This window comes from Carassius auratus, chromosome 9 (genome assembly GCF_003368295.1).
Source record: "Carassius auratus strain Wakin chromosome 9, ASM336829v1, whole genome shotgun sequence".
NCBI lineage: Eukaryota > Metazoa > Chordata > Actinopteri > Cypriniformes > Cyprinidae > Carassius > Carassius auratus.
Window position 1 is genome coordinate 12,837,317 of NC_039251.1, and position 12,676 is coordinate 12,849,992.

Genomic DNA, 12,676 nt, shown 5'->3' on the forward strand with positions numbered 1-12,676 from the left:
GAGTTTAGTGTGTTGAAGTTCTTTATCTACTCGGTCTATGGCCATAAGATTTATATCTTATGAGTGTGGTAAGTACAGAATACTCCAAGTGTACTGTACAAAAGGTCAAGTATCTAAAGGCACCAACATGCTTTTGGCAATCAAAGCGAAGCTGACCTACCTATTGTGGCATGACAGGTCTGTTAGCATATAGAAGAATCATACCGTACCTTCTCAATGAATTTTCCCTTAGGGCGTGTAACACATATACACTTTAGCAACGCAAGCTTGATTTTATGCATCACGTTCCAAAATGTGTCAGGGTGCAAATCACAATGAATGTACACACTGCATAACCATAAAGTATCTGCTTCTATGGCAAGTTTTCTCTTTCAAGTTAAATACCGTCATGGTGGAACGACAGTTTGAAGAGAATCTTGCTGAGCAAGTTAAAGTCAGCACGTTTATAACTAGCATAGGGCTCAACAGTAAGAAATTCTAGCTGGCACAGTTGGACCAGTAATTATGATTACTTGTCCAGTCAACATTATCTCTGGCACTGTTTATTTTTAGTAATGCACACTACCGTTAAACAGTTTGGGGTCAGAAAGATATTCATTTATTTATTTGTTTTTGACAGATGTCTCTTATGCTGCATTTACTGAAAAACCCGAAAAAAATATTGCAAAATATTTTTACACTTAAGCATTTTAATATATTGAATATTTTAATAAGAAATTACATTTATTTCTGTGAAATCAAAGCTGAATTTGACACTCAAGAAACATTTCTCATTATTATTACAAATGTTGAAAGCAGATATGATGTTTAGTAAAAGAATTGATTACTTTTTTGGAATGGTAATGTTTTTTTTTTTTTGCCTAGTGTATTTTCTATAATATTTCTTATGTTTTTTTGTTATTTATTTATAACTTTTTAAGGCCATGCCAGCATCAAGGCTATTTTCATGGCCATATCTGAATATATTATACAAGTTATGTTTGTTTTCTTTTTTCTTCTACTCGTCAAAATGCTTTCAATTAAAGATTACAGGTCTTTTTTTTTCTGCAATTACAGAGCAGTGGACCGTCTTCACTGTTGAGCCGTTTAGCAACCTGCGTAATACCACATCCGGTTAAGTAGCACGGACGTTTGCAGGTAACATAAAAACATACCTTTTGACCTTAGGGATCACTAAAACACATTTATTGCCAGTTACACACGAAGACATCCCGCCACTTTTGCTGCTAAGGCTGTAATACTTTTAATGCATTTGAAAAACAACAGTGGTGACTCACCTGACTTTGTATACAAGACAAGCACATTAGTTCTGGTCCTCAGAAGTTTCTTGAAATCCTTGTGGTCACTGACTTTCTCTATGAGCGGAGACACCTTCGCTGCCTGCAGGGCGGATGACACTGCAACCTGAGGAGGTGAGACAGACAGAAATCATCATTTTTCACTGTCAAGGCCACCACAGGTGATTCAAAACAACATCCCCAACTGCACGCCAATAGAATTGTGGCACTTGTGCAAAAAGACGACAATGTGTCAAACCATGATGACAGAGGAGAAACAACAGCAGCCATTACAAACAAGAGCCAGTATACCATAAAGCAGTTACATCACATCAATATATCCATTTATCACTCTTTACCGATTGCAAACAACTGGAAAAGAGTTTAGCGAATAGCGGTTGGCCACACAATAGTAACTGCACTACATAAATTCTTAAACAAGACCTTAAAATATAAAATAAATGAAAATATATTAAATTAAATATAGTTTCTCAGAAGTTCCTTGAAATAGCTTCTAATATTGTGCTCTAATGTGAGACTTATGTGTTGTCCTTTTGTGGGAGAGCATGCTCTCTCTGCCACACTCTCTATCAGTCTTTCTAGCAGAGGCATGCGATTCGGAGTTCGGATGGAGCTGAGCAGATAAAGCGACAACAGATAAAGGCGCTGTCATCTAAAGAAGAGGAAAATGACAAGATCAGACAGACCATGTGACAAACTGAGACAGTGACCCAGCCTATCACACGTCCTTATCATCTCCCTATGCCACATGCCTGAAGTGAAAAGACACTAGCACAATGAGCAGAAATTAATGCTCAGTCGCTAGTGGACAAGATAGATCAAATGTTATTTACAAAATGACATGTTGAAAGAAAACTCATTTGGTCTGTGGGGACGTTTTTTAATAGCTGATCGACAGTCTCGGAGATTGTCTTTAGAGTTTCCATTTCAACTAGATACTGAAGAGAAACTTTTAAAAGATAGCAATACACAAGTTACATTTTTAGTAGAACCACTCCTTATGATTGTAAATACAATTTTCCCACGTTAACTAATCAAGCACACACTGCACTAATGGTGGTGAACTAAAGTGGTTTTATTTTGAGGAATCCAAATTTACCTGGACCTTTTGAGATAAGAGCTTGGCGTACATTGAAAACACGAAAACTTTTAGAATTCAAAACTTCCTCCTCATGTCAAAAAGAGATACAGACATTTGAATTTATCATCTGCTCATTTGCATTTCTTCCCAAAGTTTCTTGGCATTAAGAATTAGAAAGTGGATCTCATTTTAAACACATCCCCTGATAATTCAGTCTGATTTTTAACAGTTTTTATGGTGGATAGACTGCTGCAGTGATGGTGTTTTTGTAGGCAAACCCAGAATTTAGCATTACCCAGTTTCCCCCAGCAGAAACCCAATAGAGGAGTTTTCCATTGACTTTTGGATTATTGCAGAAATAAGCTCTGCTACCAATAAAGCTTATGATTCTTACACATTTTATTCATCATGATATGAACATAACTTTCAAGCCTAAAATTCAATTGGCCAAATTGAAAAGCTAAATGTAGGCTAAAATTAACTACACAAATTTCAAAGTTAAACTTAGTAAGAGTGTAGGGATGTAACGATTCACTCAACTTGCGATTTCATGATTCGGATCACGATTTATATGACCAAAATTAGATTTAAGACAAATTATAAATTATTGCTTGGACAAAATGCTGCACGTTTCTTTCTGAAATTTAAATAGAACACTATTATAATATACTAATATAGCACTTGAATATTATTACTCTTTTGTTGGTTTTGACTGCTTCTATTGTCCTACTTTGTAAGTCCATTTGTAAGTCAATTTGGATAAAAGCGCCTGCTAAATAACAAAATGTAAATATAAATAACAAAACTAAATTGAAACTTTAAAACAAACCCCAAATCAAATAAGTAACACAAATCAAATAAAAGTTCTTTATATAAACAAACCAAGGCTTTCTCTCTGCTGTTTCCATTTAAAATGGGAGGCAACCACTGAATTTTAATCATGATGTAAACAAAGATATTGCATACAGTATATGTAACGAGCATTTTTTTTATATAAATGTGACTGTATATTTTCAAAATTTGAAGCAAAATCAGAATGGTCTGACTTCAGTTTGTGAAACTACATAAAAAAAAATATCTGCATGAAACAGAAACAGCAGACGGGCTGAATGAGACGCAGATTCACTCTCTGCCAGCAGGTGGCGATTAAAGCATTTCCTTGGTTACCACTGTAAACAAAGCAGCACTACACTTATGAACTTTAATATGCATTATACAGAGGCAAAATGAAAAATAAAAAATACCATCTAAACCTTTCTAAACACAGTAAGTTCCACTCAGACATACATTCATATAAATTCTTACCCATAATTGTATCGATTTGTTCAGCATCTCAACCGATTTGAATCGTCACACATTTTAAACGATTTTCAACCGGCTCACAGTGAATCGCTACATGCCTATAAGAGTGTGATTATAAACACAGCAAGGCTGAGAAAGCAGACTAGTGAGTTAAACCGTTAGCCATGATGACACTGAATGTCTCTGACGGCCTTTTTAAGACAAGTAAAACCTTTAAAACATTTACAACTGGGGTATTACTGATATTATGTCACAAAATAAAATGGACAAAAGGACAATCAATCCAGAAGTGCCGACTCATTTCTGGGGTTTTGGACTAGAGAAATATGTCAACCCTGCAGCACTCTACATTTTAGTGCAGAGCTCATTCAATATGCAAAGGTAGCATTCTGAAAGGTGGATCAATTAAAACTAAGCAATTTCATTTTAAGAACCAAATAATTTGAGTAATACCAAAACAACCTTTTACTAACGGTGTAAGAGGACCTCATTTTCCCTCCTCTCCCTAAAAAGTGGCAAAAACCTTATATAACACAATACAAAAACCAGAGCATAGCTGTACATCTGTTGTGTGTGAGTGCACAAGTCTGTAAAGATTGATGGGCATCATCATTGGAACATCACAAGGAAGGGCTGGTGAGAAACACAGGTGCCTTAGCCACTAACAACCTTCATCTTTCTACATGACAAACCAAAACAAGCATCATACTCTCCTTCATTAAAAATCACACCGCACATTCTCTACAGAGAGACGAGGGCCAGTGGCCTGCCTGAATTTATCACTGCACACTCTGTTGAGCAACACCATTACATCTGGACAAATGTTAAATAAACAAAAAGTCTCTGTTAGTCTAACATTATCACATCCCAGACCTTAGCTGGAAACCTCATGCTGGCAGAGTTCAAAATTAAAGATGAAGATCATTTTCTGCACCACTAGTGGCACCAAATGGAACAGTAATATGTTTGAGGAGCCTGATTGGACCATATGTAACAACATTAGCTCAATCAATGGTTCAAACAAGGGACTACCTGTTTGTTTAAACAATGGCAGATGCTTGAAACTTGATTTTGAAAGCATTTTTTTCTCACAATTCTGTTTGAAGCCACTATGGTGCAGAGTTAAATACTTCACCTTTAGCACTTACTAATGACAGTCAAATAGGCTTTGGCATGTTAAAGGGTTAGTTCACCCAAATATTAAAATTATGTCATTAATGCCTCACCCTCATGTCGTTCCAAACCCGTAAGACCTCCATTTATTTTCGGAACACAGTTTAAGATATTTTAGATTTAGTCCGAGAGCTCTCAGTCCCTCCATTGAAGCTGTGTGCACGGTATACTGTCCATGTCCAGAAAGGTAAGAAAAACATCATCAAAGTAGTCCATGTGACATCAGAGGGTCCATTTTGTTGAAGCATTGAAAATACATTTTGGTCCAAAAATAACAAAAATTATGACTCTATTCAGCATTGTCTTCTCAAACCCTTTAATAAATAAAACTGCTCTGAATTATAGTATTAAACTTATTGTAAATGACGTTGCAAATTGTGTGTTTTGACTATCATAGGAAAATAAATAAATGCTGTGACAGGAGGCATTTAATAGGAAACAGAGATTGTAAAAAATTGCTTTTATAAATCCTTTTTTTTATGATTCCATTGCCACATAGAAGTATTTATATGATATAGGATAAAAATAATGTAAAACATATTTATGGTTATTATTATATTATTAGATTAAATATTGATGGACATAAATGTCTCAATTCAACTGCCACTGGAAAGTAAAAAGTAAATTTTATGTTGATTAAAGACAAAGGTGAAGGATCAGAGACAACGTTCTCTTCCTCCTCACATTTAATCAACTTTGTATGAGAAAATGGGGTCCAGCGGAATGGACAACCTGTGCCGACTGAGTGACATCCCAGCACCCCCAGCGCCTTGGGAGCCAGTGAGTGTGTGAAGATGACAGTCAGGGCTAATTAAAGTACTGCAAAGCTGAGGGACCTGAGAAATCACACCTCCTCTGACTTCAGCCATGCTGACAGCGGGGGCAGACATGGTGATGCATTATGAAGAAATGTCAGAGAAACTTACTGAAGAATTTGAAAGGACCATCTTTCTTTCATCAAGTTACTCAAGTCCAACATTAACTTTGAATGGGTTATATCATAAAAGATGACTTTTTCAATAAGACTAAGCTCAAAATTGGTTGGTTCTAGATTATTGCACCTCGTGATATCAGGCAGTAACACCTAACCACATTAAGATGTCAACAATGCCTATTTAGTTTTCAAAATATTAGCACAGTGAGGAAATAAGAAAGCAGTATATATTTTTATTTCGGAGCACAAAAATATAATCAGTAAACTTATAAATCAGTGCTGTTTCTTGCTGTGTGTAACACCTACAGCTCTGCATTTCCTTACAAAGGATCCCAGAATTAGTCTCTGATTGGCACGTTTTCACACAAATTGGTTTGTGAACATGTCACGGTTTAATTTCTGCTGAGCAAAGAGCCTATTATTGAAAAATCGAGCAGTGCAATATAGAAGAAGAATATATATTATATATATAGATATATATAAACATAACTATGGGTTCTGTAGACTGAGACTTGTCATGTCACTTGTATACTGTTGTTGTTCTCTTGTTGGTCTGATTGCTTCTATTGTTCTCATTTGTAAGTCACTTTGGATAAAAGCATCTGCCAAATGATTAAATGCAAATGTAAATAAATATAAGACCCCACTAAAAGTGCTCTTTCCATAAATAAATGTAAAAAAAATGCAGCTAAAATGGCCTGTTTAATTTCTAAGGGTCAGAGAGGGAAAAAACCCGGTTAATTAAAAAAAATTATATTATTTGCTGTAATAAACTTTGGCTAATGTTATAGTTAGAACTCATGGAAAAAATAAAAATGTCACTGTGAATAGCACAGAAAAGTCGGCACATCGTAAAAAACTGATTGTTTCTCAAATTACCCATCTTTAACACTAAAATGTACAGTTTCGGCACACAGACAACTGCAGCATTCAACCCCATTCAGGGACAAAAGAGTCAGTGTTCTACATCTAGTCCCATCAGGTTTCCATCCCTATTTGGTGCACCACCTATTCTTCAAACCTGACAGTCGACCAATAGAGCGGGCCCATTACTGTCTGGCAATCATCATGTCCTGTACCTGTTACAAAGACTTTCATTTGGCCTTCCCTTAGCAGTGGTGTTCGAAGTGGGCATTATCCTAACAACACCAGTCTTTTCACAAGACGGTGATTGTTATTATCATCCACTGAACAGCTTTGAGGGACAGGCCCGATCGTGTCCTGCCGATCAATGTGAAGTGAACAGAACAGGTTGAAAAAAAAAACATGCTGTGCACCACTATTTCATCTGATGAGCAGCTACGGCTCAGGGGAGTGAAAAGACCATGCAGGGAAGGAATGGGGTGATGGAGGAACACATCTTTCTGCATATTCTTAGCTGAATCTCTTTGTTGCTGCATTTGAAAGAGCTCCTCATGGACTCTTCAACTCAACAGGGATGGTCTGCAAATCATTAACTTGAGAATAAACAATTCTTCAGCAGACACTTGTGACACAGATTTCAGCAGCATGCGGAAAAAATTAATTCTGAAAATAGAAACATGGTTTTCAGTTTCTTTCAAAATGTATCTCTTCACCCAAAAAGTATTCAGAAAATGTACAGAAAAAAAAGAAAAGAAAAAAAAATCATAATCTCCAAAGTGCTAAGTATAAAGTAGTACATTAAACTCAATAAAAAACATTTTATCTCCTATGTTTGCATTCGTATAAAGACCCCCCCCACCCCCCAAACACACATTTTATATACTGATTTTGTGGGAAAATGTGAAACATTCTTTAGTATGGAATTATTTACACAAAACTGAGTCTTCAGTGTCACATGATCATTTAAAAATCACTCTAATATGCTGATTTAGTGATCAAAAACATATATTATTACCAATGTTGAAACAGTAATGCTTAGTATGATACCGCAATACTTTTTTTCAGGATTCAGTGGCAAGTTTAAAAGAACGGCATTTATTTGGAATATACATTTTTGGTAATTTATATTTAATGTCTTTTGTAAAGTTTTCATTGTCATTTTTGATCAATAGACAGTCTCCTTTGCAATTGAGAGAGTATTCATTTCTCTCTCTCTAAAAAACAACAACAACCCCAAAACAACAATAAAATTATCTTAAAGGCATACAATAGTTTTTGGGGGGGAAATATGAAAATAGTGATCAAATATATCTTCAGAATAAAGCACCCAAATTAAATAGACTAATTTATGTACTTTAGCTTAAAGGGATGGTCCATGCAAAAATTAAAATTATGTAATTTACACGTCCTCACGTCGCCAATGGTCCCACCGACTTCCATAGTATGGGGGGGGGGGACACTATGGAAGTCAGTGGGGACTATCAAATGTCTGGTTACCCACATTCTTGAAAATATCTTCTTAAGAAATCCATATAGGTTTGGAAGAACATGGGGGTGGGTTGTTCTGAAACATAATAAAATCACTATATATTTTACTTGCAGGAACGACAGAAGCTCAGACATTCTACCTATCACAAACTAGAAATTTAGCAATGACAAAATTTTCATTTTGGGTCTAATTATTCCTTTAACACCAAAGACAATTACTGTCCATTTCCAATTCTTCCTTTCCAAAAATAAATAAATAAAATTCCACAAAATGTTTGCAAAGCTCTAGTATAGCACAGTATATAATTCCTCAACGATCTAATTAGGTCCAGTATGTTGTACTTGACTGTAGTTTATGGATATTAGCGCTCCTGCTATTAATCTTCCGCTCAAGGACACCAGCGTTTCAGCAGTGGACCTTGCTGACATGTTTTGCACAGCACGGGAAACACTTAAACTAAAAATGATCCGTCATACATCAACGCAAAAACATCTTGCTTAATCAGCAGTGGAAGCTGTCATCAAGCGTGCACGGCGCAACCGGCATCGCAAATCTGCCTAATAAATAAAATCTCATTTTCACTTTTAGGGTCTCACTGATTCAGCATAAACCATACCGTTCCTCAAACATTTGCCTTCTTCCTGCTGAGCCAAACAACACAGGGGGCTTCAGCTCTGCATAGCTGACGTATTCACAAGCAGAAGGAAATGACTCCTCAAACTGACACGGTCCATCTTTGAGTCAAACGGTCTCACACACTTAGTTGCAATAGTTTACTGTACAGCTAGACGTCTCCATACACAGCATCCTGCTGGACCAAGCAGTGTGGGAAGGGGAAGAGAGGGGGCTGTGGGGTGCCTGTAATCAAGATTAAGGGATTTTATAAATTGTTCTGACAAGCGGGAGGGCTGGAGGAAAGCACAGATAGCAGAGAGCGGTTTCTCTTTCTCCACCCAACCACCACAAAGTCCCAACAGTTCAGGAGAGTTCTTTTGTTTGCGGTGGCAGCCGCAAACCAGGATGTGAGACAGGAAAGTGTAATGAGAGTTGACTGACGTGGCACAAACGCTATTAGGGTTCGGTGTTGAGGACACGGCCCACATTGATTCACAAATCAGTTGTTGAACAGGGTTGATGCACTTTAAACTGAACCAAATGTGGGTTAATTAGCTCCAAACATTACAGGCTAATTTCTGTCATGCTCATCAATAGGAGAATAAGGAAGACAGAAGAAAAACAGCACTGATCAACTTTAAATTACATTGCTACTGTGAATATAAACCACGCCCTTACACAAACTGTAAGATAAAGATCAAATATAATCACAATAGAGAAGTAGAAATAACAGTTGGATCCACAAGCATTCATATGTTGTTGATTGTGCATTAACGTGGGAGTCTGTCAGACAGTAAGGTCAATATAATGGGTTATATTTTGTAAAAATGCTATTTAAAACACAAGTTTGTATTCATGTTGACATAATTTGAAAAAGGCAAATTTTTTATTTATGTGGCGATGGTTATTTGATGTAAACAAGTAAAATAATAATACTAATATTAATACCCGAGAGTACAAATTATTTTTCAATAAAGTTTGATATCCACAAGTTTCCTAAGATTTTCTTCCTTGGAAACAAATATAAACAAATGGTCAAATATAATTTTTTTTTTTAAAGATATTTGATAAAAAAGAATTGACACAGTCATGGAGGGCCTAAAAGGTATTTTATGTTTTATGATTTTCTTGTCATAGAGAACAAAATGGCTTCCTGCATGTTGGTAACACTACATTTTTAATCAAAGTGGACAAAACTTTTAAATATTAATAGCACAATAATAGTATTTTATAACAAAATCACTTTACTACTCATTGTTTTAAAAAAAAGATTACGCTGAATACTGTTTTCTTGAAATACTTTTTAAAAGTATATATTTTTGTAAACGATTTTCAGAAAGTTACCTAAACATTTTTTTTTCTCAACTTTAAGCTCTTGAAAAATATCAAAATGACTTTTAATTTAAAAATGGACTACTCGTTTATCATAGTAAAGGTGCATGCTGTGCACGAAGTGAATGCATTTTCACCAATTTTTTGTATAACATAATAGATCTGGACAAAATTAATGAACATTTCATTACATCAGTGACCTAAATAAGACCTTTTAAAATAAATCAAGAACATCTCTTACATGATATATTTATATCAAAGCAATAAGTCAAATGCACATTTCATAGCAGATACATTTCCTATGACCAACATTAGTGAATCAGTTTTGACATTAGAGAGTTGCACGGAGAGCATGAGGTGTTCACGCATGTGAAGCACAAAGCTGGATGTGTATAAACATCAAAAACAAGACACGAGAACTGATGAATGAAACGGACTGATCTGAGTGTCTCTCTCTTCTGCTGTCAACTTTGAGCTACTGCTGCAAGAGGGAGAGAAGATCATTCCCTTTTCCTTTCGCTTTCGTCTTACGTCAGACAGAAAATAAATGTCCGATATGTGCAAAATAACATCATTGATTCTATCGATCCATTAGATTCCTTATAAAGACTCACCAATGACAGGAATAAGAACATTTCGACCAGTCTCCTACGTCTCCCGAATCGGTTGCAAGAAGCCATGATGCCGCTGCCACGTCTGGCTACGCAAGCGCAATCCATGTTCCTCCAAGATCCCTGGAGAACGCAGTGCTTCTTAGGAAATGTAGTTTATTGAGGCAGCCGTTAACGGGTAGGCTACTTGTTATTTGTTCAAATGTGTGTGACTTTAGCTCATGTAAATTATTATTAGCCATGCAGAAACAGCAAATAACATTCTATAAAATCCCTTTCTTAAATCAGGCTTTAAAACCGAAAGCAATTAATTAATACAGATTAATGAGGTGAGCTGTTCAATGAGTGAATGAATTGAGTTAGAGGATGGTTTCAAAATTATTTTCAGCTCAGTCTATTGAATTGAATGAACCACAGTCAAACTGAAAGTTGTTGTATTTTGATGTGTGTTTATTGTATAAAATATAAAATATTTCTGGCTTTGCAAGCAAATGGCCTGACCATAAAACAAGAAGAAGAAGAAGAAAATATCTGATAATTTATTTAGCTTCCATATACCTGTGAAAGAAGATACAAGCACTTATATTTTAAATTATATATACACACACACACACACACACACACACACACACACACACACACACACACACACACACACATATATATATATATATATATATATATATATATATATATATATATATATATATATATATATATATATATATATATATATATATATATATATATATATATATATATATAGACACACACACACACACACACACTAGCCTATAAAACACATGTGAACTCATAGCAGATTTGATAAATGTTCTTGGATAATGTTAATGATAAATGTTAGGACACAAGTGTAAATTTTCATAAACCACTGGCAAAAAAATAAATAAAAATAACTTTTGGCCTACAAATTGATGAATGGCTCAATAACAATCAGAATAAACCATTCTTTTGCCAAGTAATATCATTATAACTGCAGTCAGTGGTTGCCAAGTAAAGCAATTTAGCAGCAGCCTAATTAGAACTGACAGTCAGAAGTATCCGTTTTATACATTTTTTTTAACAATATTTGACTAGTTTATTTTTCAAACAGTTCAAAGTTAGTCCCTCAGTGTTGCTATTTCATTATGTAGAGTAGACCATATTAATAAGTATTGTTTTCATGCCTCATTACTTAAGGAAGGCACTTAATAATAGACCAGTAACAACTATTATATCATATTTGCAATGTGCGCGCTTATGTGTCAGACACACTGTAGTGCCACCACCTGGATGTGACAGTGGTACCATTGCACTTACTCACTTCCCCCAGCTGCTTCATGCATATTTCAACTAGCAGTGTTCGGTAATTACTGTAAATCCACAGTATGCACTGTCACAGTTTTCAAAAAGAAACACAACTTTCAAAGGGTCAAGCCAAAAGTTTCAAGGTTTCATTTATTTATAAAACATACACTTTAAGTTAATATTTTTGGACAGTTTAAATATATTTTTTTATTATTGGTTGTATTAAGTTATATCTATAAAACTCTCTCTCTCTCTCTCTCTCTCTCTCTATATATATATATATATATTTTTTTTGTTTCTTCTGACAGTGTATCCAATTTTTTTTTTTTTTTTACTAAAAAATATGCCACAAGATAATTCTATGTATTTGGTACCATAGTTAACTCATGTTTTTTTGAACATTCTTTGATAATTCTTTGAAATGCTTTGTAAAAGCCTATGAAAATACAGTGTTAATATGTTAATTGTTCAGTACCAGGACCACATATAGTATCATGCCATTCCCATATAACATGGTACAATGGTACATCTTGAGTATCATGGTACACCATTGTACAATTGTACAATGGTACATTGTGTGAGTTTATTGATTGCACCACACAAAAACCAAAACATGATTATATGACACATTGCCACTTTTGGCAACATTGTGAGATCCAAACAGTTAATTAA

At 35.1% G+C, this 12,676-nt stretch overlaps 1 protein-coding gene across 1 annotated transcript in view; it reads right to left on the reverse strand.

Moving 5' to 3' along the window:
- The window catches only part of LOC113108407 (protein disulfide-isomerase A5-like), a 46,129-nt gene extending 35,307 nt beyond the window's left edge, over nucleotides 1-10,822 (reverse strand). The window contains exons 1-2 of the mRNA XM_026271529.1: nucleotides 10,703-10,822; nucleotides 1,278-1,404 (exon numbers count right to left, since the gene is read on the reverse strand). Of these exons, the coding sequence (XP_026127314.1) occupies nucleotides 1,278-1,404; nucleotides 10,703-10,807 (232 nt within the window). The 5' untranslated portion in view covers nucleotides 10,808-10,822. The remainder of the gene's footprint in view (nucleotides 1-1,277; nucleotides 1,405-10,702) is intronic.
- Between the last annotated feature and the right edge of the window lie 1,854 nt (nucleotides 10,823-12,676).